General features: G+C 38.6%; 1 protein-coding gene across 5 annotated transcripts in view; it reads right to left on the bottom strand.

Moving 5' to 3' along the window:
- Positions 1 to 27,198, bottom strand: part of parga (poly (ADP-ribose) glycohydrolase a) — a 97,149-nt gene that overhangs the window by 68,978 nt on the left and 973 nt on the right. For 3 of the 5 annotated variants that reach the window (XM_055661652.1, XM_055661653.1, XM_055661651.1), the window contains exons 2-7: positions 23,404 to 23,470; positions 21,436 to 22,482; positions 16,023 to 16,182; positions 15,385 to 15,507; positions 13,752 to 13,835; positions 12,176 to 12,250 (exon numbers count right to left, since the gene is read on the bottom strand). In XM_055661652.1, coding sequence (XP_055517627.1) covers positions 12,176 to 12,250; positions 13,752 to 13,835; positions 15,385 to 15,507; positions 16,023 to 16,182; positions 21,436 to 22,482; positions 23,404 to 23,417 — 1,503 coding nt within the window. In that variant the 5' untranslated portion in view covers positions 23,418 to 23,470. Of the gene's footprint in view, positions 1 to 12,175; positions 12,251 to 13,751; positions 13,836 to 15,384; positions 15,508 to 16,022; positions 16,183 to 18,684; positions 18,810 to 20,379; positions 20,434 to 20,864; positions 21,008 to 21,435; positions 22,483 to 23,403; positions 23,471 to 27,198 lie in introns of those variants that run through there. The other 2 variants (XM_055661656.1, XM_055661655.1) reach the window with 2 other exon arrangements.

Raw genomic sequence — 27,198 nt, 5'->3', positions numbered from 1 at the left:
GTTATTTGATTATCCACAAGGTCCTTTTACTGTAAAGATCTGGTTTAGGCTAAGCAGTTTTTAAATAAGTAGAATTTATACGTAAGTGTCTCTGAGAGCAGATCAACTATCAAGTCCAAATCAGAATTAATGACTTTCAATGTCACACATTTATGCATTTTGCCAACAGCCAAAACAGAAGTGAAACTGTAAGATGACTAGGATTTGAATGAAACTATTACAGGAAAACATCTTAAAATTCTTCACTATGAAATACCAGTGAAGAGTGCTAATATTTACATTAAATGTGGCAGTGATTGCAGCAACTGACAAAAAAAAAAGTTTGGGGCTGGGGGAATGTTAAAATTCTCAGCATCACTCATCCATTCTCCCCTTCAGATGTAGAATATAGAACAGCATAGCACAACAGGCCCTTCAGCCCACAATGTTTGTGCTGAACATAATGCCAAGACCACCTTTTATCAGCCTGCACATAATGCATACCTCTTCATTACATATGCTATCCAAAGTCTCTTAAATGCCACTATCATATCTGCCTCAACCACCACCACCAACACTGTGTTTCAGGTGCACACCAACCACCCTTTGTGTAAAAAAAACCTGCCCCACACAGCTCCTTTAAACATTGCCTCACTCACTTTAAAGTTATGCCCTCTAGTACTGGTTTTTCCATCCTGGGAAAATAGGATCTGACTGTCTGATCAACACTGAACCTCCTAAGCACACTTTCCAAATCTTGTAATGGGTGAACAGCTCTGCACACAATACTCTAAATGTGGCCTCACCAAGGCCCTATAAAGCAGCACCATGATTTGTTGGCTCTTATACTTAATAACCTGACCTATGAAAGTAGCATAACATATATACATTCGGACTGTAAATGCCTATCTCACCAGGGACTAACTCTACTGAACGTTTTTCCTTCCATTATTTATTATGTAAAAGAATATGTGTGTTATGATTGTGTTTATAATTTGTTTGGTTGTTTTGTTGTTTGTCTTTTGCACAAAATTCCGCGAGCATTGCCACTTTCATTTCACTGCACATCTCGTATGTGTATGTGACAAATAAACTTGACTTGACTTGACTTGACTATACCTACTTTACCACTCTATCGACTTGTGTTGCCACTTTCAGGGAGTTATGGACCTCTAGATCCCTCTGCACATCAATGCTGTTGAGAGTCATGCCATTAATTAGCTATATTCCCCTTACATTTGACCTCCCAATGTGCATCAGTGGCTCGGATTAAATGCCATCTGCCATTTCTCCGCCTATTTTTGTAGCTGATCTATTTCCTTTGGCAGCCTTCCTCACCATTCGTAATCCCAGTAATCTTGGTATCATCGGCAAACCTACTAACCAACCCATCTACGTTAAGTTCAAGTCATTTATATACATCAAAAACAGTCATTTATATACATCAAAAAAAGTCCCAGAACTTCCTAAACTTCCATTCTTTCCTATACAAACTGCACTCCACATACCGATTAATCTGTCCTATGCTAAAAAAAAAAATACAAATCAATAATAATATTAATGAGGAAGGAACATAGTCACAAAACTGATATAGATTTTAGAATATTGTATCAGGATTTTTCTCCAAAGACAGATCATTTAAAATGCATATGAGCATAACTTCCCTTTGAAGTCACTGCAGTAACTAAGCAAATGTGTTCAGAAACTTCAAGGTAATAGGTTTGAAAGATACCTCAGATTTTTCGATCGGCAAAAATCTACAAAACCAAGTCTAATATGAAACCTGCAGTTATGGGAAATATATTATTCAATTGGTGGTGATGTCATTGCACATTCACTACTTATGATTTGATGCATGTTTATGTTCTAATCATTCTAATGCACTTTTAAATGCAATTAATCAATTATGTAAATATCAGTAACATGGGTTACGAAACTACTGTGGTAATTCTTTAGCGACGAAGTACACATGTCCCAAGGACAAAGGGAAAAAAAGCAAAATGACCGAGCAGTGCCATCTGTTGGCAGGAACACACTAGAACAGGAACAGAATTTTAAATGGAGATCAGTCGGTCTATTGACAAAAGTCCTGATGCAACATTCTAAAATCAACATCAGTTTCGTGACTACGTTCCTTCCTCAATAATATTATTATCGATTTGTAATTATTTGGCTTTTAGCATTGGACAGAGAGGAATTGGTATGTGGAGTGTAGTTTGTAAAAGGAAAGAATAGAATTTTAGGAAATTCTCGGACTTTGGCTGTTTTGACAATAGTCAACGGAGCAGAATTATTTTTTTCCTCACTAGAGGGCACAAGACCCAAACCAAAGTATGAAACTTCACCAGCACCATAGAACCCAATCCCTTCTTTAAAATATCTTCATTTTGAACAGATGACTGGTGCAAAATTCAACATGGCAAATTTTCCTTTAAAGGTACAAATGCCAAATAGAGCTGCAGCATGCACATAGAGCAGTGTGCTCAGTCATTTGACTACAAACCAGAGTGGCAGCATCCCACAGCCTTTTCCTTGTGGAACCACTTGAGAGAGAGTGTACATACCACCAAAGCGTGTGGTCCCAAGATTTGAAGTGTGCTATGTAAATAATCACACAATAAATTTATTCCTTTGAATTTTTTTGATCCTTGATATTTTTAAGGCAGAGATAGATAGATTCTTAATTAGTACTGGTGTCAGAGCTTTTGGGCAGAAGGCAGGAGAATGGGGTTAGGAGGAAGAGGTAGATCGAATGACGGAGTAGATTTGAAGGGCTGAATGGCCTAATTCAGCTCCTATTACTTATGACCTTAAATGCATACAATTAACAGCATTTTTTCCCCGTGAATTGTACCGGCTGATTGTTCAAGTTCAAATTTATTGTCACTTAACCAATGAAGGTACTGTGAAATTAGAGTTACCATTCAGCCATACTAAGTGAAAAGAACACATAAAATAAAATTTAACATAAGCATCCACCACGGCGGAATCAACATTCCTCAGTCAATAAAGTTCAGTCATCTTCCTCCTTTGTTCACCAGGCGGGGCCTTTGAACCCTCTGCAGTTCACCGCTATAGAGGGTCCGATGTTCAGGCCCTCTCGTCGGGATGATCGAAACTCCGACGTCCGGACGGATTGGAACCCACCGCGACATGGAGTTCCCAAGTCAGCCGCTTCTTACCATTGAGGGAGTGCAGAGAAGGTTCACCAGACTGATTCCTGGGATGTCAGGACTGTCTTATGAAGAAAGACTGGATAGACTTGGTTTATACTCTCTAGAATTTAGGAGATTGAGAGGGGATCTTATAGAAACTTACAAAATTCTTAAGGGGTTGGACAGGCTAGATGCAGGAAGATTGTTCCCGATGTTGGGGAAGTCCAGGACAAGGGGTCACAGCTTAAGGATAAGGGGGAAATCCTTTAGAACCGAGATGAGGAGAACTTTTTTCACACAGAGAGTGGTGAATCTCTGGAACTCTCTGCCACAGAGGGTAGTTGAGGCCACAGTTCATTGGCTATATTTAAGAGGGAGTTAGATGTGGCCCTTGTGGCCAAGGGGATCAGAGGGTATGGAGAGAAGGCAGGTACGGGATACTGAGTTGGATGATCAGCCATGATCATATTGAATGGCGGTGCAGGCTCGAAGAGCCGAATGGCCTCTACTCCTGCACCTAATTTCTATGTTTCTATGTTTTTACCGGAGACCTTCACGGTGTGAAAAGTCCACAGGCCCTGCGGTCAGAGCACTTCTTCTGGCGATCCTTGGCAAAGGATCGCAGCTCCGCGATGTTAAAGTCCGTGCCGCGCTTGCCGCGCGATGATCCAGGCCGGTCTCCAGGAAAGGCCGCACCACTCCAGTTGTTAGGAGATGCGACTGAGAAAGTCGCATCTCCGTCGAGGTAAGTGACTGAAAAAAGTTTAAGAAGGAACTGCAGATGCTGGAAAATCGAAGGTAGACAAAAGTGCTGGAGAAACTCAGCTGGTGCTACAGCATCCACGGAGCGAAAGAAATAGGCAATGTTTTGGGCCGAAACCCTTCTACAGACTGAAAAACGTTTACCCCTATCCCCCCCTCCCCCCCCCCCTCCCCACACACAAACTAACCAAGAAACATTGAAACACACATTTAAAACACACTTAAAATAATAAAAACAGAGAAGGGACATGACAGACTGCTGGCCAGACAGCCATTGCTGTCGCCACCTGGTGGATTGTTACAGTTTTTAAGACTTTTGCAAGCATGTGTGTGCGCACTTGAAAAATGTTTAAACATTCTGTGCAGGGAAATATCATCTTATATTCCCTAGGGAAAATCAGTTGTTATCCATAATATAATTGTCATGTCTATTGCTGAGCTATACTCAACATTCCTAAAAGAAATACAAACCATAAGGATTGTTCAAATAATCACAACTATAAATGAGGAAAATCAACTGGAAACTGCTTGAAGTTAAGCAGTAAATGGGAAGATAATAAAGATTAAATTCATCTTTTACACATATGCACTGTTCAGATTCCAAAACATGCACTTTGCAATATCTCCTCATTACAAGTGGACAAATCCCACTTTCAGTGATAAGATTAATAAATTCATTAGTTCTAGTGTCCATCGAGCATTTACTGAAACAAACCAACCAACAGTCACAGAAAGTGGCAAATTAAATACTCTATTGGGTCATTCACAACGTGTAAAAATACTTAAATGTTCTTCTTGTGAGAAAGAGCAACAGCTGCTGATTTCATGCTCCATCTCTGCACCTTGCCTAATTAGTTGTCAGTCTACTTCAATCTCATAAAAACATAAAATGTATACTTGAGTTGATAGAGTGCTCAGCTTCATCAACATTATGAGCTCTGTTGCAGACTGTGCAGTCACTTTCACTGCACATCTTAGTAAAATGAGAGAGATAAAACACACAAAATTGCTCATCCCCCCCCAGACGATATTAATGATGATTATGTAATGGTACTTTCATATTTGCAAAAGCTTTTCACAGTACCTCAGGGGGGGGGGGGGGGGGGGGGGGGGGGGGGGGGGGAGGACCAGAAAATGTTTCAGATTTATTATTAAAATCTGAACTGGTAATAAAAAAAGTGGTGACGAAGGAGGGTGAGAGAGCCACGGGGAATATCTGTATCAGGCAAATATATGAATGGTGGAGGTGGTGCCAGGTGAAAGTGGGTGATAAAAGGGTGGTACATGTTTTGGAAGCAATGCATTTCCCCACCATCTGTCTATCACTAAACGTTCCCATCAGCTAATATTAACTCTGCTTCTCTTCACGGATGCAGGCAAACGTTAAGCATTCCTACTATATTTTTATTTAAACACTTAAAAGTTAGTGCTCCAATTGAGTTTGTGCTCCAGTTCTTGAGGAATTATTCCATAAAACCATCTTACAAATAAATGGCTGCAACTTAAAATAGAAATTCATTAATAAAGTTTTCCCATATGTGCTTCAATAAAGTATATCAAAGATGTATCTTGCCCTCTGCAAAATACCATTAATTTTTCAGCCACATACAGAACACCTTTCATGGATGTGGCAACACAAATTACAAAAAGCAATCAAAGTTCAAATTAAAATGGGTGAGATTCGCTTACAAAGCTGCATCTCTGGGATATCTTGTGAATTTATTTTTCTTGGCACTTTCAGATTGCTAATTAACCTTACCAGCTGCAATGTTAATGGACTGTTGTTGTCAGAGTGACGAAGTGTGCGCTATGTAAGTGTCCATCTCAATTCAATTTATTGGCATATATCGGATTCCATGCTTGCGTTTGAGTTTCATATTGGCAATAGTGTCAGTCTCTTTTTAAAGAAGTGTTGGAATAATGATATACTTTGCTTGCAACATGTCACTGCAGACAGTTGCCTTTTTAAAAATGATATTTAAAAATGTTTATATATATACACACACGCACTGAACTTTATTTTATTATTTATTATATTGTTTTGTCGTGCTGCTGCAAGTAAGAATTTAATTGTTCCATCGGGAACATATGACAATAAAACCCCCTTGCCTCCAACATTTCAAAAATGATTATTTTACTTGGGGTGCAAGTTCACAGTTCCCTGAAAATGGCAACACAAGTAGGTAGACAAAAGTGCTGGAGAAACTCAGCGGGTGCAACAGCATCTATGGAGCGAAGGAAATAGGCAACGTTTAGGGCTGAAACCCTTCTTCAGACTAATGGCAACACAAGTAGATGGGTAGCACGCCCCATGCTGTCCTTCAGCAGTCATGATATAAACATTGAGAAGTCATGTTGCAGCTGTATAAAGTGTTGGTTAGGCCACATTTGGAATATTGTGTTTAGTTCTGCTTACCATACTATTTGGCATTCAGACAAACTTGGTAGCCATGCTTTAAATACCTTTGCAACAGATAAATGATGGCGCTGGGAAGATGTTGTTGAGCATGGCAGAAATAGCTTGGATGCACAACTAAAATGGACATGGAATTAAGGCCACAGAGGGAGAATGCTTATGGTAGATGCATTTATTTTTTGGTTTCAACAGAGTGGTAGGTGCTTGGAACATGCTCTCTGGAGAGATGGTAGCAGCAGATACAATAGCAACATTTAAGAGGCATTTAACCAGACACCAACAGTCAGCCAAGCAGATTTTCTTTTATTTGTTCAGCCAGAAAGAATGATATTTTCAGCAAAGATTCTTCAGAGTTACAAAGAAAAAGTTTTGAACATCAAGGATCTATCTCATGGGACAAAATCTTGCTTCACCACATTCAATATAAGAGTGCTGCCACAATTTTAATTGGTGGAAATCTGTTTCAAAACATATTTCTATAATTTCCCGTGAAAAAGATTGTAAATACAAGATGAGGCAAAAATGGAAAAACATTTAGCACTGGACTACATTACCCTAGATTGGAAGTTAGAAACCTGAAATAGCATCTCTGCTTTCTTTCTCATCATTGTTGCAGTCTGACCTGCTGAGTATTCTAGTCTTTTCAATGATTAATTCAAACAGGTCAATTCTTTCATGGGCAGCTTGCTTGAAACGTTGAAAAGAAAACAGTACTAAAAAAAAATCATGATCTTCAGAAGCCACTTCAGCAAGTCTGGGAGAGAACTATCATTCATCAGACAAGTCAGTCATTAGGCTCAAAAGTAGCATGGTCTGTAAAAAGGGTGCCCTGGATTGGCATTCAAATGAAAAGGTTACGGATGAATTTTTCATAGAGACAATTTAGAAAGATTTTTGTTTGATACCAACCAATTCTATTTCAATATAGCTTGTGTGTATATTTGTAAACCATAAATTTTATCTCCAAATGGAGTTGGAAGAAGCATCTTCTCCTCCACTTGAAAAATACAAAAGAAAAGTCACTTCTGATTGTAGTGTTAGATTAAAAAAAAGACTTCCCACTATTGCAAACATTGCTTTTGATTGTACAAACCTCCAGGCAGACAGCTTAGCTTAAAATAAATCAAAGAAAATATGTTTATTGTAGCCAGTGCAGATTAATAGAGATGCTTGGTCTTGTCACAGGGCATCACTCAGAATAAACATTACAGAAGTGAGATTCAGCCAAAGAAAAAGTAGACTGCAGGCAATGATGATATAATGCACATTAAAGTCAGATTCGGTTAGTCATTTAAAAAATAATATTTTGAGGTTAGTTTTCCATGCTCTCAATTTTCTGTGGATAAGAACAGGATAAAAAAAATTGGAAAGTTTGACAAATTATTTTTAAATTTTGTGTTATGTCTACTGTTCCGTAATGATATCTACCTGTAAAAATATTAAAATATTTGAGAATATGTTAATGTGAAAACCAAAGATGTTCACTAGATGCATCAAAAATATGTATTTAGCTTATATAGGGTGGCATGGTAGTGCAGCAGGAGTGTTGCTGCCTTACAGCATCAGAGACCCAAGTTCGATCCTGACTATGGGTGCTGTCTGTGTAAAATATGTACGCTCCCCCTGTGACTGTGTGGGCTCTCTCTGGTTTCCCCCCACACTCCAAAGACGTATAGAGGTTTATAGGTTAATTGGCTTGGTAATTGTAAATTGTCCCTAGTGTGTGGGGATTGTGGTCGACACGGACTCGGTGGGCCGAACGGCTTTCAACGTTGTATCTCTAAACTAAACACAACCCAAGTGTTTTGGGTATTATTAGATGGGTAACTATTTGTCTACGGAACTGCTTCCCTCACTTCACAGCCAACTGAGAAACGGCAGCAAATGCCACACTGTGATCCCAGTTTATGTAGCTCTATTGGAAAGCAAAATCCAAATATAGACTCTTTACATTTCATGGCGCAACTCAGCTTCAGAAATACTTGACATCACATACCAGATGATTATAAAGGAATCAGTAGGGAAGTGAAAATTAAAATTAAGGTAAAGACAGTGCCGAGACAAATAAGAATACAGAAAAGCGCCGCAGTAGAATTAATTAGAGTCGCATGGAATAGCAAGAGTCCTTATGGACAAAACCGGGAATTTGTATATAGACGTTTTTAAGGTAGTTTAGTTTAGAGTTCCCGCATGGAAATAGGCGCTTCGACCAACTGATTCTGCACTGACCAACTAGTCCTAAGTTATCCCACTTTCATATCCTCAACACTAGGGGCAATTTACAGAAGCCAATTAACCTACAAACCTGCACGTCCCCAAGATGTTGGAGCAAACTGGAGCACCTGGAGAATACCCATGTACAAACTCCGTACAGACAGCACTCATTGCCAGGATCAATCCCGAGTCTCTGGCATTGTAAGGCAGCAACACTACTGCTGCACCACTGTGGGTGAATGAGTACTTTGCATCCATCTTCATCCAAAAGAGGGAGCTTCTGAAGTAATAGTGAAGGACATAGTTGAGACAGGGTTATAAATTGAGCTTTTATACTGATGAAGTTGGCTAAGATACGTCAATAGGATAAGAAGGGATGGAATGCATCCTAGACCTTTAAGGGAAGTATGGAGGAAATCATTGGGCACTGATTATAATCTTCCATGGAAAGGGAGTGGTACCAGAGGGCTGCAGAATACAAGTGTAACTCTCTTGCTGAAAAAAGTCCATTAACTACAATTTAACTTTGATATTGGGAAGCATTTAGATGCATCAGTCTGGGGCACAATTAGGGAGAAAAAAGAATTAAGGCAAGCCAGCAGAGTTTTGTTTAGCGCAAATTTTATTTAATCAATTTATTAGAATTTTTGATGAGGCAATAAAGTTGAAGAGGTCAATGCAATTGGTGTTGTGTATATGGAATACCAGAAGGCTTTTGACAGCGTGCAATATTACAAGGTTATCAGTAAAGTTAAAGCGTGTGGCATTAAAAGGGGCATTGAGTGCATGAAAGTGAGATTTGCTTAAGTAATTGGTTACAGAGGATGATGGTGAATGGGTGTTGTTTTATGGACCCTAGGTAAGGTGGACTGGTGCTCCCCAAGGATAGCTTTTTCTGATGTACATTAAGTGACCTAGATTTGGGAGTGCATGCCACAATTTCTACATTTTCTGAAGACACAAAGCTTGTGAACTGCAAATAGGACAGTTATATTGCAGCAAGATATAATCAGGCAAGTAGAATAAGCACAAAAGACACAAAGCGCTGGAGTAACTCGTAGGTCAGGAGACATTTCTGCAGAATGTTCAAATTGGGACCCTTCTTCAGACTGATGGGGTGATGGAGGGGAAGGAAGCTGGAAAGGAATCTCCTTCAATATTACATTAGCAGCTCCCTATTTTGGAATGGGAGGGACCCGTCGAGCCATGGCCCGGCAACAGGACAAGTCCGCTCGCCTTGGAACCAGTAAGATTTGGTTTCAGAAACAGTACATCTATGTGTATGCATTTTAAATTTGATTTGAATTTTTATTAAAACTGAAACTAATAGCCTGATTTCTTGCTTAAAATTTTACTGCAAACTAATTTCAATTCACCGGAAAAACATGAAATACCTTGCCAGGAAACCTTATTCAGATGCAGTAAAATAGATGGCCATCCCCTCATTGTCAATATATTTAGAGGTGGGAAAAAAACCCTGGAGAGAAGGTTATCTTGAATCTAGTGCTCATGGCCAATTAGAGTTGTATTAAAAATTACATTCGGCTTACCCGATAAAATTTAATTAAATGCATAGTTATTTAATTTAATAGTAAGTTTGTAAACCCATTAATATTGCTCTTTTCAATTTGCAAATTAAATCATTTTTTGAACTCATTTCACATAGCAGATATTTGATAGAAATTTAAAGTATTTGATTATAAAGTAATATCTGAAACTCCCTTCTGGCAAGTGGTTTTCTAACTACTTCCCCCTGCAGCAAGGAAAGACATTTCTGCAGTATTAAAAACTATAGTACACATTAAAAACTAAATACAAGTTAAAAATGGCATTGATTTATTGCAATTCCATATAACCTTTAAAATAGTAAAATATCATTAACTTTGAGAATGTGGTAAATACTGAGATAACATTTCACTTTCCTGATTATTGTATATAGAGGTACACCTGAACTTTTACATTGTCAACTGTTCACCAGCAGTTAAGAGAGCATGACAGTGGTAAGAGATCAATTGCCCATCTGAGACAGGTGGCGGTTAACCAAATAATTAAATAATAAGAGAATTACACTGAACTTCCATTTTAATTTCAGGTGCATGTTCCCGATGAATGCAACAATGCACACACAAGTATGCAGCAAAATCCTTTAAGCTTGCATCAACTTAAAAATGTTCTATCTATAATCCAATTACTTCCCCAACAGCTTGAAGATGTTTCTTTTTAAAAAAATAATACACTTAGGAAATTAAATAACCATCTTAAATTTATACTTGGTGTAAAATGATAATAGACCATCTGCCTTTAATGGGGATTTTGACAATTTTAATGGTAGGCAATGGAGATCAGTTTCTCTAGGGTTTGTGTACCTTCTGTTGCCTGACCTCCCCTTGCATTGAATCTCTATACAAAATACAGCAGAATGTTGATAAATGATAAGTGAAGTGGAAATTAACTATTCCTGGATTAGAAGGAGAATGGTAATTGGATTCAGCACTAAGTTCTAAAGCAATGTGCAAGCAAAGTTATGCTTGCCACAAAAACAGAGCAGCTACTGGAAACATCACTAAAACTGAACTGCATTACAAAAATCAATATTTACATCAGAAGTACACAGTAAATCTCACACCAAGTACCATGTTGGTTTAAGTTCTTTCACATGACTGAATAGAAGAAATGGATGTGGGCGTAGGCTATACAGCCCATCAAACCTTTAGATCTTTTATATCACGACTATGTTTGAGCACTAGCTTTATTTCCCTTGATTTCCTTGTTTCCAGAAATCACAAGATCAAAGTTATTTTATAGAAACATATCCAAATTACCCAATAATGTGAATTAACATAACACAACAAAATAAGCAAATTATAAGGAGTATAACACCTTGTTAGCTGGTCCTTGACATACTGGTCGTTTATTCATTCATCAGAAGAGCCAATTGAAAAAATCAGTTTCATTGTTCCTTTCACGATGTGACAATAATATACACAAACGTGAAATACATTCCTTGATCAAGTTAAGAAAGAAGCAGTGGCCAAAACGCTTCAGAACTCCTGCATTTCAATATATTATCAACATAATTTCCTCTTGCGGATCTAACATTAATAACTCACTACCAATACATGTCATCCCAAAAGACAAGCTGATGTGTTGGTCTGGTGAGAGGGGGGGGGGGGGGGGGGGGGGGGGGGGGGGGGGGGGAGTCAATAATCCTACCCATTGCTTCTCCTCTTCATGAGCTGAAGATTTCTTAAAGTGCAATTTTAAAATCAATTTAATATTTTGAATTTTTGGATATGTAATTAAGAGCTTCTTTGTACAAGGAGATTAAAGCCACTAAAATGTAACTGATTTTCATTACATACATCTTAACATCAACTGACATTACCAACTTATTTACTAAAATAAAGTGATTTATTGCCATGCCAAAAGGTAAATTGTTACAATAATTTTAAAACAAGTTGGAAGAGAACTTGTAACATTCTCCTTCACAACACACGATCTATGTTGCAATTTTTCAAAAGCAGCAACATTAAGGGCAAGTCGCCGAAAAAAATTGCATAAGTGGGACTGGCCCTTAATGCCAACAGTGAATTTGAAAAGTACGTAGCCCCGTTTCATGTCCTTACAAGCTCATCAGTATTTATCTTACCTCAGTGCAAAGGTAATTCAGGGTAGTGAAGTCCCATTTCTTTGCATATCCTGCATTGTACTTCAGTATTGCATCCTGAAAAATAAAATCCAAGCAGTAATTATTTAACTGGTTTCATTTGAAGAATACACTCACTACTTGGAGAGTTTGTTGCCAAACATCCTAAGAAAACTATTAAGGATAGGAACTTACTTAAATTCCGTAATGTTAGAAAATATTTAAGTAAGTCCTCCCCTTTCCTCCAAATCCAAGGCGTAGCTATGGGCATGTGCATGAGCCCCAGCTATGCCTGCCTCTTTGGAGGGTACGTCGAACAAACCTTGTTCGAGGCGTACCGTGGCCCTATCCCCGAACTCTACCTCCGCTACATCGACGACTGCATTGGTGTTGTCTCCTGCACCCATGCAGAACTCACTGACTTCATCCATTTCACCACAACCTTTCATCCGGCACTCAAATTCACCTGGACTATTTCCAACATCTCCCTACCATTTATAGACCTCACTATCTCCATCGCAGGCAACAGACTTCTGACCGACACCTACTATAAACTACTGACTCCCATGGCTATCTGGACTACACTTCTTCCCACCCTGCCTCCTGTAACACCTCTATCCCCTACTCTCTACGCCGCATCTGCACCCAGCATGAGGTGTTCCAAACCAGGGCATCGGAGATGTCCTCATTCTTCAGGGAACAGGGATGTTTAGGGTGGTATAATTCAAGTAACCTACTTTGCCTGAATATTGTCACACTTCCAGTATTATTGAAGCTACACTCATAAAGGTGTGGAGAACTTTCCTTCACATTCTTGAATTATGCATTGGAAATTGTGAAGAGGTTGGCATGGAGGCACAGCTGGTAGAGCTGCTGCCTCACAGCACCAGACACCCATGTTCGATCCTGAACTCAGATGCTGTCTGTATGGAGCTTGCACCTTCTCCCTGTGACTGCATGGACTTCCTTTAGTTGCTCCAGTTTCCTCAAACATCTTAAAAAAAAAGTGCAGTGTTGGCCTCAGTAAAGTTCATCTACTGTGTAGGGAACTGATGAGAAAGTGGGATAACATAACTAGTGTGAACGGGTCGTGGATGGTCTCAAAGACTTTTGAGTGCCAAGGACCAAATCATCTGCTGTATCCAACATCCAAGTTGCCCTTGTATGTAAAGTATTTATAAGACTGGTTTAGCCAAGTTTCTGCACGGCTGGTCTTTAAATGTGAGCAGTTCTGTATATCATTTTTTAGGGAGAATAAATCGGCTTCGGAGAAAACACATTGTCAATTCACTAGTACAGCACATGGAGAACATGGAAAAGTGCCATTTCATGTCGGGACCCATGTTCAGTCTAAGGAAGCACTTTGATTCTTTTTTTTTGTGAACCAGCATCAGCAGTTCCTCGTTTCTACATACTGACCGACAGTGTTGTACATAAAAGTCTGAAGCTAATAACCAGGTAGATTAAAGATGTTGCAATATTTACTGAACTAAGGTGATCAAAAGAATGACTATAATTATATTTCTCTCTCAAGCCCTGTAATACATTGTAGCACATTTAATCTAATTTCACACCGCACCTTTACATCCAGTGAGTTATCAAACTTTCTCGACAATGCAATGTCAATCAATTTCCATCGACTGCTCACATTCTTGCTTCCATCCTGAAGAAAAAAGGGATTGACAATGTAAGGTGACAGCTGGTCAGAGGCAATGTAGAAGAATTTACATAACATTATCAAATGAGAAACATTATTCAAATGTTTATGTGTAGGAAAGAACTGCAGATAGATGCTGGTTTAAACCGGATAGACTCAAAAAGTTGGAATAACTCAGCGGGTCAGACAGCTTCTCTGGAGAAAAGGAATAGCTAACGTTTCGGGACTCGAGCCGAAATGTCACCTATTCAAAAGTTCATCCTTTAAATCTCAAGATTTACTGGGAAACCAATTAAGTTTCTGAAAAAGAGTAATCTTTCCAATTGTAAAAGTGAGCTGTGTCATCGTTAGAAGCCCTTCACTCAAATACAAATCATGTGAAAATGCCCACATTTCTAAAAATCTGTACTAATGAGCCCACAAAATTATTTCTAAGTTCCTCCAGCAATTTGTTTTTGCCAATTTTGATACTAATCTTAAAGAGACACCTGGTGACAAAAGTTAAAAACTGCAATTGCGAAAAACAGACACTGTAGAAAATTCTGATTTGTTTTCTATTCGTGCATTTAAGTCCAAGTTAACCAACCAATTTTTAAAATAATCGTTCAAAGTTGCTACCCTATGGAATATCCATCATTTCAAAGCCAAATACTGAAAATCTAGAAATAAAAAGAGATAAAGATAGAACTATCAAAATAAGTCAGACCATGTTTGTGGAGAATGAAACTGTACACAATCCAGGTCCTTATTCAATTAAGAAATTTAAGGAAACTGGTTCTAATTGATCTGGCTTTTCACTATAATTGCTTTGGCTTTTAAGTATGTTTCAAAAGCTGAATCACCAAGTGATACATATTATTTCAAATTAAGTTTAGGCCTCGAGAGAAATCGAATGAACAGCACATTGCCACTTGTTGCATTTGAAAGATCTGTAATACTAGTTAATCAATTGTTGATATATGCAAGTACCATTAGAGGCTCAAAAAAACAATTAAACTCTGGATTATTGTTCCAACTGTAGTGCTACATCTATACCAAGATATTGCAACTACATTCTATGGTTAAGCCTTGCCATGCTTTATACATTCAAACTTGCTAACTAAAGAGCCTGTCTCACTTATGCGATTTTTTTCGACAACTTGCCGGCACCCGTCATAGTCGCAGCAGGCCGCTGAAAATTTAAAAAATGTTGAAAATCCAAAAAGGTACGTCTCTCTGGGCGACTTCTCACCACCAAACAGGCGTCACCACGGTGAGTAGTCGCCCAAAGAGTCATACCTTTTTTTGGTCGCCGCTGGATTTTCAACATTTTGAAACTTTTCCGTCAACCTGCTGCGACTTTAACGGGCAAGCCGCCGGAAAAAATCGCATAAGTGCAACAGGCCCTTAACTGGTTACCATTTCAGGAAGCTGATACTACACATGTTTAAAAACGTGCAAACATGTGAAAATTGGCCACAAATGAATTCAATAACCAACAATACTACTCTATCCTGATTGAAGCATACAACATGAAAACAGGTGCAGTTGTGTTTGAGTTATGGGCATTCTTTACCTCGTTTTCAACAGGAAAAAGATTTTGCTCAGAACAAGGCATCCTCACATGCTTGTCATCCCAGGCATCTTTGAGATATGTGGGATAGGGTCGAGGAACATCACCACTTTTCAGCAAGTCTGTCTGCAATACAAGCATAGAGGTTGCAGTAACCATTACTGGAGAAATGAGGAAAAGTAAGTATACATATTACATCTAATGGAATGCAAAATTGATTTTTCTGTCTTTAAATATTAGGAGGAGGCAGCACACTTAAGCAATTTAGAAACAGGCTTAAAAAAAATAGGGAAAGGTATCATGACAGTTTCTAATTTATGGCTTATAATAAGCTAAGTATTTTCAGTTTGTAGATGTTTAGATTCACAAACAAATTTAGAAAATAAGGTAATTTTGTTAGATTTATACAATCTATTTAGAAATTAATGCCATTCATCTTTTTTTTTAGGATTTCATCCCAAAACATCTTAAAATGTGGCTGATGAGTTATTATTATAGGTCAGCAGTCAAAGCCTCAATATACCCCGTGGTTTGATTAGATAAGGAATAGCGAAGTTTGTATTGCTGCTTCATAAATAATGAATGGATTTTCTCATATTTTCAAAACAAATTGTATATTGCTTGGATAAAGACTAACTTACTCGGATGGTTACTGAATGGTTGCTAGATGGTCTTAGTGCTGGCAAAGTGCCACTGCAATCTGGCATTCTTCTCATCTCACAGATTGGAGTTCCAAGCCATTTAACATCTGTGGCAAACCTTCCATGAGACAGCCTCTTATCATCCATGCAATTTCCTCTTCTAAAAAATAAATTAAACATTTGTTAGCATAACCAGATAGTAACCTACATCAGAAATGCAGTCACTAAATTGTATATAATCCAACATTCCATACAAATCAGAAAATGAAGATAATAAACTTAGCTTACAGCACTTGCTTTCTGTGAAGATTATTAATTGCAAAGCTCAACAGCATAACCTTGCAGGGGAGCAAACAAATACTTTAATTTAATCTTCATATTTACCGTTACAATGAAATCAAAATTGCAAAGAAAAGATGCAGTTAATGTAAATAGTATACCAGATTCTGTTATTGTATAACAGGCTCGACAATGTACAGGCGATGACTGTGTAACTAGGTGGGAGAGGGCAGGGTAAGGGTCTGCATTGACATTTTGCATAACATTACTACATGTGTATAGAAACAGTTGTTGCCAAAATTTATATATTTACTTGCCCCTTACCCCGTGCCACATAAATTCCATAAGAGCGATTGCTAGGGTGACAATTTGTGAATTCTATCAGAGTAAATTTCCATCACTCAAACGGTTGCAACGTGGATTGGGTAATAGCGGTATGGAGTGATGATTGGGGAGCACCTGTACAGCATGCGATTTCAGTCAGAAAGATTAGAGCTGCATGTAATAACCACACAAAGGTGTACTCTACATACAGAGAAGGCAACCCAAAATTTCAGGAATAGTACTGAGGACAAATTCACAGAGCATTTATGAGAGATCTTTTTTATTTCAACACAAGCAAGGAATCTATAAGGGAACAAACTATCTTAGACCCAGCATTCTGCAATGAGAAAGTGTTCATTAATAATCTGCTGGTTAGGATGCATTGAGAGAAGTGTAGAAGTGTAAGCATAATATGACAGAACTTTACATACATAGGGAAAGCGATGTTATACTGTCTGTAAAACAAAATCTTAAACCTAAGTGCAGCAAATTACAAAAGATACAGGTATGAGTTGCCCACAATAGATTCAAAAATATTATTAGAAAGGTATGACAGTAAATGAGCAATGACTAACATTTAAAGTTAATGCAGTTTGACCTGACGCACATATTAATCCTTTAAGTCACAAAACCCACGAGAAAAAGTATTCTAGTTGTGACAAATAATCTAAAGGCAGATCAAACAAGGATGCTTTGATGTATTTAAAGACAACTTTTTTTAGGACATTATTTTATGACCATATGATCTTATTATTTTAATGTTGTTTTTGAAAACTTGGTAATGTGTTTTTCGATGGTTTCCCTTTTTCTTAGGTGCGACAGGCAGGACTGGTTGCCATGCTTCGAGTTAAACCCCAATGTTGAATGTGGCCATGAATCATTGAGAAAGTACATGAAAAAGGAGAACTATTTAACCTTCAGTCTCTACTGTATAAATATAATGCATGCATGTTGCCTCAGAAAAAAAAGAATGAATGCCTCAGTCAACGTAAGGCACTGTTGGCTTTAATCTTTACAAATGCTCCAATCAACGTTATTACTTATTTACCATACTTCTTTCTCATCCCCTTATCACCTTTGGAACTGAATGCCAAAGACACTAGTGTCTTGACCTAAGACAAAGTCTTCCATTGGTAGTCATATTCACCAGTATCTGGTAAGAGCAACAGTAGTATAAGGTGGACCTCTAAAGAGAATAGAGGTGTAACTAGTGAGTTAACATCCAGAAGATACTATTCACAAAAATCGCAAACCAACATAGGGATGTAAAGAAAAGGTAGGTCACATCATTTTGGCTCAAATGGATGACAATACTGCTTGTCCAAGTTCTGAGCTATACGATCAATGATATAGCACTTCTAACTTTGACCAACAGACTTGGAGGCAGGAGATGCCGCAGATACTGGAAACTGGAGAGGAATAAAAGTTGCTGGGGTCAGGCAGCATCCGCAGAGGAAAATGGACAATCGATGTTTCAGGTTGAGTCCCTTCACATGACTGAGAGAGTAGTGGGGAAATAGCTGTCATGTAAGAAATGGAGGAAGGTGTGTGGGGTAAGAGTTGGCAGTGATAGGCTGATTCGGGAAATTGAGTGGTTAAGAGCAGAGAACAAAGGGCTGCTGATTGTGGAATTTAATACGGAAGGAAGGTCAAGAGTAGAACTGAAGGAGTGGTAGCAGATAGGAAAAGCAAGAAGGTGAGTAGTAAGGGGAAGGGTATCCAGTTGGAAGAAGTCTAATAGCATTGGGGAAATAAAGAGTCTGATATTACGGGAGAAGGGTATGTGTGAGATGGTCTGGATGGATCAGGCAAGAGAGACAGGGACAGACAGGTATGAGTTTCATGCTGCTGGATTGCAGACTAATCAAATAAAACATACAATGCTCCTACTCTAGTTTGTGTATGGCCACACCCTGGCAGCGGAGGCAGAGGACAGACTGTTACTTGTGGGATAGTGGCTTCTTAGAAATATGTGTAATGTTTCAAGATCAAGTTATGACAGAAGATGCACAATGCTGCAGATGTATTAGGGGTGTTAAAAAAACAAACATTCACTTACAGATTTTTCCATTTTTGCCGGCACCAGGTGAACAGCCCAGAAGCTGAGAAGTGCTCCTGATTTCTATTCTTTCCATTGCTGCACATGCACATTACTGCAGCACCTCTGCAGATGTACTTCACTATCTGTCAATTATACAACATGCTCAATTCAATGCAAATATACCTCGGAATAAGCCAGACTGCGCAGCAACCTGGAGCCCTATGACCCGTTTGAGAATCTTATATTAATGACTTTATGAGCACTATTGTGCTAATATTTCTCAGTGACATTTAAAAATACCCCGACCAAGGGGTTCCAGCAAAAAGTACATATGAATAGTGCTAAGTTAAAGGTTTACTTGAAATAAAACGGTTACAAAAAATGTAGTACAAAAGTAATTGAAAGGTTAACATTGATAAATAAACCTTCAATTGATTAACAAGATTAATTTAAAAATAGGGTGAAATACGCTAGAAGCTGCCTGCAGTCAGTATGTTGAAGTTCTATTGCCAAATAAGGAGTGTTGCTAGTGTAGTCTCTTCAAACTCATTGTAAGCATTGACACAAGAGCCAATATCATGCTGGCAAATGGCATGAGTTAGTGGGAACCCATCAACCGGTTTGTTACAAATAAGGTTGATTTCTTCCATTTTTAAAAGTACCGATATCGAACTGCTTTAGGATCGTAATCTCTGGTCAATGTGCTTACTGTTTACTATCAACTTAGATGTTTTAATAATGAAATACAATAACTTTAACATATTGTGTAGGGACGAACTGCAGATGCTGCTTTAAAGCGAGTAGACCCAAAATGCTGGAGTAACTCAGCGAGACAGGCAGCATCTCTGGAGAGAAGGAATGGGTGATGTTTCGGGTCGAGACCTTTCTTCAGACTCAACCCGAAATGTCACCCATTCCTTCTCTCCTGAGATACTGCCTGTCCCGCTGAGTTACTCCAGCATTTTTTGTCGCATTTTAACATATTTTCTGATTAAAACTTGGCCTTTAAACACACTGATTTGTCCCATTTCATTTTCTCTTTCAAGCTTTCAATTCATGCATAAACTCAGAAGTCTAGTTGCCTTTTTCTGCCTAATTTGTTCATAAGTGAATGGACTTTGACAAGGGTATAGTTCATGGGCACTCAAATACTTTGTCCAAATGACCATTATTGTAAGAGCATACACAATGAGTAATCATAGGCTCTTTATTTACATAGTCAATATCAATATTTAATCTCACCAAACTGGTACACCTTCCAGCAAGGATGATGCATAGCAGTTCCTTACCTACTGGTAAGAAGAACTTTGCCTGACTTACTTTGTTCCCAAGAGGGCATTTTCCCCCAAAGAGCGGAGTAGGTCAGAATTGGGAATCAGATAATAAGACTTTGTTATCTTTGTTAACTTAATTGTATTAAGATGCAAGGACTATCAGGCAAACCATTACGGATGAGTAAATTTCATAATTTATATTATTATAAATTTCATATATTTAACATGATTCATCCAAAATAGTATTACATTTTCCTTAAAGTAAAATTATGGATTTTTGTGGGCCTTTACTTTCAGATTACTTCTAGTGAATCTATTAACTGGGTAATGAGCTCATTTTTTAACTGAAATATATAATGCCACTAACATTTCCCAGTATCCCTGGGTTACATGAACAATGCCACAAGGAGACATAGCAGTACACAATTTTGAATCTCACCAAATTTGCAAAATAACCAAAGTAAAATTGAATTGTCATTTTAGTTTCACTTTCATTTGTAGCTCCAAAATGGGAAAAAAGCAAAAATAAGGAATGATCTTTATTTCACAGCTCCGATTTCTAATTTAGTTCTTCAACATTTAACTGGAGAAAGATTTACTTTTAAGAATCCTGACCTCAGTCAGAAAGTAGGAAGATTCTTCACTGTGAACTAGTGCTGCGATGCATTTTATCAGAACCTTCTGTAATATGAGACAACTGGCACAACAATATAAAATGGCTTCTCAAAGATTTACAAAGCAATTGTTTTTAAGCCTTCTTTAAACCTTTCTTAAAGGTTTGTAGATGGCGCCAAATAAAAGTAGAATATTGTTATGTGTACCCTCTCTATACTGTACACTACAGGCCAACTCTGTAACTATCCAGTAAACTATCAAGTTTAAACAAAACTGCAACACCAAACCAGCAGCACCATCACTACAAACCTTCATGATTTTAAAACACAATAACTACAAAGCAGCAGCATGTGGTATCCAATTTACAGCAAGTTCAGCTAACTCATTGTGCTGCACTGCAGCCCTCATGCCTCGGCAGTTCCTGCAATCTGTTCAGCAAATCAACTTCACGCACAAACAGAAGCTACCGCCCACGGTTTACTTCCTGCTTCCGTAACTGACCTGATCAACTCAGGATCCTTGCTCAGGATGACTATTACAGTTTAGACACCTTGTGTCTCACTCGTAACTATTTTGCAATCTTACAAATTTAAAAGCTTTATTTCAGTAATATCATTTTTTTTTAAAAAGACATTGAATGTAGATAGACACAAAAAAACTGTTCAGCGGGTCAGGCAGCATCTCTGGAAAAAAGGACTAGACGATGTTTTGGGTGGAGTCCCTTCCTCGATGTGTACACAATGTGTAGAATGTTATCTGCACAACAATTCCCATATTCGGTTACCCAACTCCATGTGGAGTTGCTGTGTAGCCCCGCACTGATACTCTCTCTTTACATTTGAATGACTGGAACAAAGAAAAGTTGAAAAACAAACATTACCTCTCGTCATTTATCCTATGTGGCTTCCTGACCAGGTACTCAAAATGATCGGTGATTTTTGTAGGAACCTTTGCAGTGCCTTTCCAACTTCCAAGCTGTGAAGGGGAACTTGTCGAAGGGTACGTTTTTTGTTCCGACGTTATTGATCCATCTTTTAAACCACGGAATGTTTTCTGTTTTGCCTTTGGGAAGGAATCCTCACATTGACATTGTACATCCTTGTCCACCTCCATCATATCTTCATCGTTTTTATTATCAGAGTAAGGATTAACACAAGAAGACCTGTGGCACGGAGAAGCGTCCTCAAAACCTTCTGAAACTTTGTCTGTAAAACACGCAGGTTCAGTGTCTGATTCGTGAGGGCTATTACCAGCAAAGTCAAAGTGCGCGGGAAAGATGGACTTGGTCTCTTTCTTAGCAGTGAGCCAATCTTCTGAATTTTCCTTCCCATGGTCTTGTTTTTCACCTCCACTCGTGCCAGGGGTACACTGTTCACACCCAGAATCGGAGAGCGGACTTTCAGGAACAACATAAATCTCATCCTGTGAATCTTCATTAGAGTTCATGGTCTCAAGCTCTCTCAAGTGATGTTCCTCTTGGTTATTTTCACCAGCCTGAGTGACTACAGTGTTCCTTGAGCCTTTTGAACCAGGAGGCTTTACCACCCATTCCTCAAGTGTTTTGCATTTCTTTTTATCTGGAATAATGTTCTTAGCTTTGTCTTTACAACCAGTGGTTTCTAAAGTGGGGTTCGGTGCTATTTGGTTACCTCTATCATTTTCAGAAGCGTACCTGTCTGCACTTTTAATTAAACAGACAGAGGACTGTTCAAACCTCTGAGCCTCCACGCCAAAGGGATTTTTCCACTTTTGTTTTTGAATCTTCTCATCAGACTCACAGCACTCTGTTGATTTGCTACTCCTAGACTCAGTGCCTGAAGAATTAACCATCCCGTCCTGTTGCATAAACGGAACTGTCCACGTATCCTTGCATCCTCTCTCAGTGTCTTCTAATCCTCCGTCTTTGCCTTGTAGTTTGTTCTCAGTGCTGCATGATACAATGTAGAGAAGAATGAGATACTTGAAAACAAATGTGCGAAATTAGATCTTGATAAAATTACCATTTTAAATTGAACCACATTTTTTTTTAACATTTTCTGTCTTTAGCTATTTAACCAATCTGTTTTTCAAGCTTCAGGTCTATTAACTAGGTCACAATGCTTTATTCAATCAACTCATTTTCATCCTGACTAAATTTCACGTGTTAAATCAATTGCAGTGGGATTTTTGAGAGTCAACTACAGGTGGCATGGCATAAGGTTGATATCATGAGTGATTTTGTTAAGGTCTATGATAACATCCTAGGACCATTAAAAATGTACGCTACAGGCCACTCAGCCCTTTGAGCCAATTCCTTCATTAAACATGAGCTTTTAACTAAACACCAATTCCTTGTCCTACCACATCAGTTGCTTGTTTTCACTTCTATAAATCCATGTCTGTTCTGAAAATAACCACCGATTACTAATCCACTACCACCTGAGGCATTGTACCCATGGCTCAGTTGGAAATAAAACTTTAACCTGGTTCAGTTCTTTTCACTAATTGTCTAATTCCATTTTCTGAAAACAGCATGTTATCAAGACCATGTTATCATTGGGAAGGGAAGCAGCGGATTTCCGGCTCTGTTATGCTCTGTGGTTTCTGTTGAACAGGCTCATGCCTGGTCAATACTTGGACGGGAGACCATCAGATTCGGTGGTAGTTGTTGTCTGAGAAAACGCAATCCAAATCAGCAGACAGCATTCATATTGAAAAAGGCTTTGTGGTCCTACGGCTAAAAATAAAATGACTGGGTCAGAGAATCAAACATTATGGCTAGATTGTGAATCTTTAAGTAGGATTTCATTGTTGTACCAAATACTGGGTAAATATGCCTGCAACACAAACGAGACATGCTAGATTATACCTGGCTTGGTCCATCCTTAAATCTTTACTTTTCTCTGTGGTCAAATCTGCACACTTTTCGTCGTAACCTGCAAGAATTCAAAACCTATATCAATACACATTTCATTATTTCAAACATAAAATCAGACATCCCTGTTGCATTTTACCGCTATTGTCCGAGCTTCTGGCACAATACCTAACAGAACAGTCATAACTTTCAAAAAACGTGGATTTTGTTTTCCACTGACGGTATTTTTTTCTATTTCCAATTAACTCCACAGAAGCTGTTCCGTTATGTAACTGCATCATCAACAAGAGGTACTGCTCCCTTATAAGTAACAAATTGTCAAACATTCCCCGAAATCAAAGAACACAAGAAAACTATGTTCTGATTCATTGAGCTCATTAGGTTCAATCATCCTGAGCAGGAAAGATTCTTGACCTACAGAACAAGCTGCAAAATGCTTCCGACGCAAGTTCATTCCAAAACGAAAGAGTTTGAAATGCAAATCTGCAAATCCTTTATCTTTTTAACGCCACGGATCATGAATATCCAACTGGCTTGGATGGCTTCATCACATTAAGCCAAGTGACATTGAATAATTTTTTTCATGTCAAAAATATTGGGTTTGAATTAAGGATGGAAAAGAGACCAGACCATAGTTGGAAAGAGTAAGATTTGGGGGTTTTCATCACCTGAGCCCAATTAGGAGCGCACATATCAAGTTCAAGTGCGTTTATTGTCATGTGTCCCTGTATAGAACAATGAAATTCTTGCTTTGCTTCAGCACACAGAACATAGTAGACATTTACTACAAAACAGATAAGTGTGTCCATATACCATAATATAAATATATACACACATGAATAAATAAACTGATAAAGTGCAAATAACAGATAATGGGTTATTAATAATCAGATTTTTGTCCGAGCCAGGTTTAATAGCCTGATGGCTGTGCGGAAGTAGCTATTCCTGAACCTGGTTGTTGCAGTCTTCAGGCTCCTGTACCTTCTACCTGCCTCGGGAATAGCCAGTAATAATTAGTAATATTATAGATAATAAAAACAAATTTCCATAATGAGCTTATATAATGATCTTATTTGAAGAGCAACCATCTTTCCTGCACATGCTGTATAGTTAGGTGACAAGAACACATTACACCAGCAAAACACAGTGTTTTGTAGCGCAGATGGTGTTTGGTTGCAACCATGTGAAATGTTGACATTATGTAATTAATTATTGATATTGCATGTGTAACTTTCCCAACTGTTCAGTATATTTATTGTCACTGAAGCACATGGCAGGAATGGCCTCTGTTTGATTTCCTGATATTAATTGGATACAGCAACCCCTATTTGGACAGTTCTAGAAAATTGATCCAAGTGTGCATCCTGAGCACGATTCAGCATCTCTCAAAAGAAACGCATTAAATAAAAATAACCACGTGATAAAACATCCTGTAGTATTTGTTTTCCACCTGCAAAATAGGCTCACGCTCAGAAGGGACACAAATATATCGACAGAACTTCAACCTGAAAAGGTGACAAATATTAATTGGAGGGAATGAAAATAAGTTTTTAAAGACCCAAGGCTAGGTAGTACTGATCAGCTATTGGACATTTTGGTAAATATTTCAATTATACAAATTTCTTGCTATCCCATTACAATTTGTTAAAGGATTGCTTTCAAAAGTAATTTTCCACTTTACAATGTGCAGAAATAAAATCTGTAACCAACACTGCTTTATGGCATGAAATAATCTGCAGAAATTACTGCAACATTTATTGGAAATAATTTGCAATGACCAATCACATTGCATGGAAGCAGCCAACATGGAAATAACGCAGCACATGAAACTGCATGCACATAAACTGCAACAAATGTTGTCACATTGCAAGGAATAACGTGCTTAATTGTGTGAAATGAACTCCCTGCAAACATTACCCAATTTGGACTGAATGCTGGCATTGCGTTTATGATTTGTATTGTGTTGTAGTGAATGGTGTGTACGTGGAAACAATGGAAGTACAAACGTTACTGCATGAAGATTGCAATATGCTGACAGGTTGCATGGAACAAATCCGACTTTGCTCCCACTCGCCCTTGTTGTATCAGAGCCCCCCTGGTCCTTACCATCTATTCCATTAGCAGTCACAGACAACACCTAATCCTCCGAAATTTCCAACACCTCCAACGGGATCCCACCACAAGCTCTCACCACCACCTCTTTCCGCCTTCCGCAGAGACCGTTCCCATCTGCAACTCCCTGGTTAACTCATCCCTTCCCACCCAAGCTACCCCCTCCCCAGGTGTCTTCCCCTGCAACCGCAGAAGATGCAACATTGTGCAACATCTTCACATTGTGTTTTTGATTTTTTTGTGTTTGGATCGAATTCTGTCTTTAATTTGTGTATTGGTGATGTCTTTATTATTTATTTTACTCTGATTATATGTTTTTTACTCTTGTTAAATTCGGTAAGGTGTCCTTGAGACTTTTGAAAGGCGCCCACAAATAAAATCTATTATTATTATTATTAACACCTGTCGCGATACCTCCTCCCTCGACTCTGTCCAGGGACCCCGACAGTCATTTCAGGTTGGGCAGAGGTTCACTTGCACCTCCTCCAACCTCATCTATTGTATTCTATTCGGCTATTGTTCAAGATGTGGGCTCATACATCGGCGAAACTAAAACACGGGCTGGGCGATCGTTTCGCGGAATGCCTTCGCTCAGCCCGCCTGAACCAACCTGATCTCCCGGTTGCTGGACACTTTAATTCTCCTTCCCTTTCCTACACAGACATTCCTCAGTCTCCTCCATTGTCAGAGTGAGGCTAAATACAAATTGGAGGAATAGCATCTCATATTTCACTTGGGCAGCTTACAGCCCAGTGGTATGAATATTGATTTCTCTCACTTCAGGTAGCCCCGGCATTCCTTCTCTCTATATCGCTCCCCCACCCAAGTCACATTAGCTTCTCTTTTTCACCCTACAAACAGCTAACAATGGCAGTTTCCTTTATCATGTTACTTTTTTGCGTATCTTTCATTCATTGTTCTTTATCTCTCCATATCACCGTCTATATCTCTCGTTTCCCTTATCCCTAACCAGTCTGAAGAAGGGTCGCGACCCAAAACGTCACCCATTATTTCTCTCCAGAGATGGTGCCTGTAAGTTACTCTAGCTTTTTGTGCCTATCTTCGAAATAACCAGTGTTTTGTGTTTATTGTGTGTGGTGTGTTTATTGTGTGGCATGTTTATTGTGTGTGTTTATTTATTTATTGTGTGTGGGTGTTTGTGGGTATTCCAAATTGAATTGAATTGAATTTCCTTTATTGTGCCTGCCTGTCATACATATAATAATAAATAACAAAAACACACTATAAACACAAATTAACATCCACCACAGTGAGTTCACCAGGCACCTCCTCACTGTGATGGAAGGCAAAAGTCTTAAAGTCGGTGCGGTGTGTGTATTGTGTGCATATTGTCAGCGTGTGTGTGTGTATGAATAGTGTGCATCTATATTGTGTGTGTGTATATTGTCGGTGTGGTGTGTGTGAATATAGTGCGTGTGTGTATTGTTGATGTGGTGTGTGTGAATATAGTGTGTGTGTGCACACATATAGTGTGCGTGCATTATGTGTATATATTGTGTGTGTATATTGTTTGTGTATTGTGTGCGTGTGTATATAGGGTGTATAGTGTGTGTATGTATATTGTGTGTATGTATCTTGTTTGTGTATTGTGTGCGTGTGTCTATAGGGTGTATGTATGTATGTATATTGTGTGCGTGTGTATATAGGGTGTATAGT

This window comes from Leucoraja erinacea, chromosome 34 (genome assembly GCF_028641065.1).
Source record: "Leucoraja erinacea ecotype New England chromosome 34, Leri_hhj_1, whole genome shotgun sequence".
In the NCBI taxonomy this organism is placed as follows: domain Eukaryota; kingdom Metazoa; phylum Chordata; class Chondrichthyes; order Rajiformes; family Rajidae; genus Leucoraja; species Leucoraja erinaceus.
This window is presented reverse-complemented; position numbering and strand designations above follow the sequence as displayed.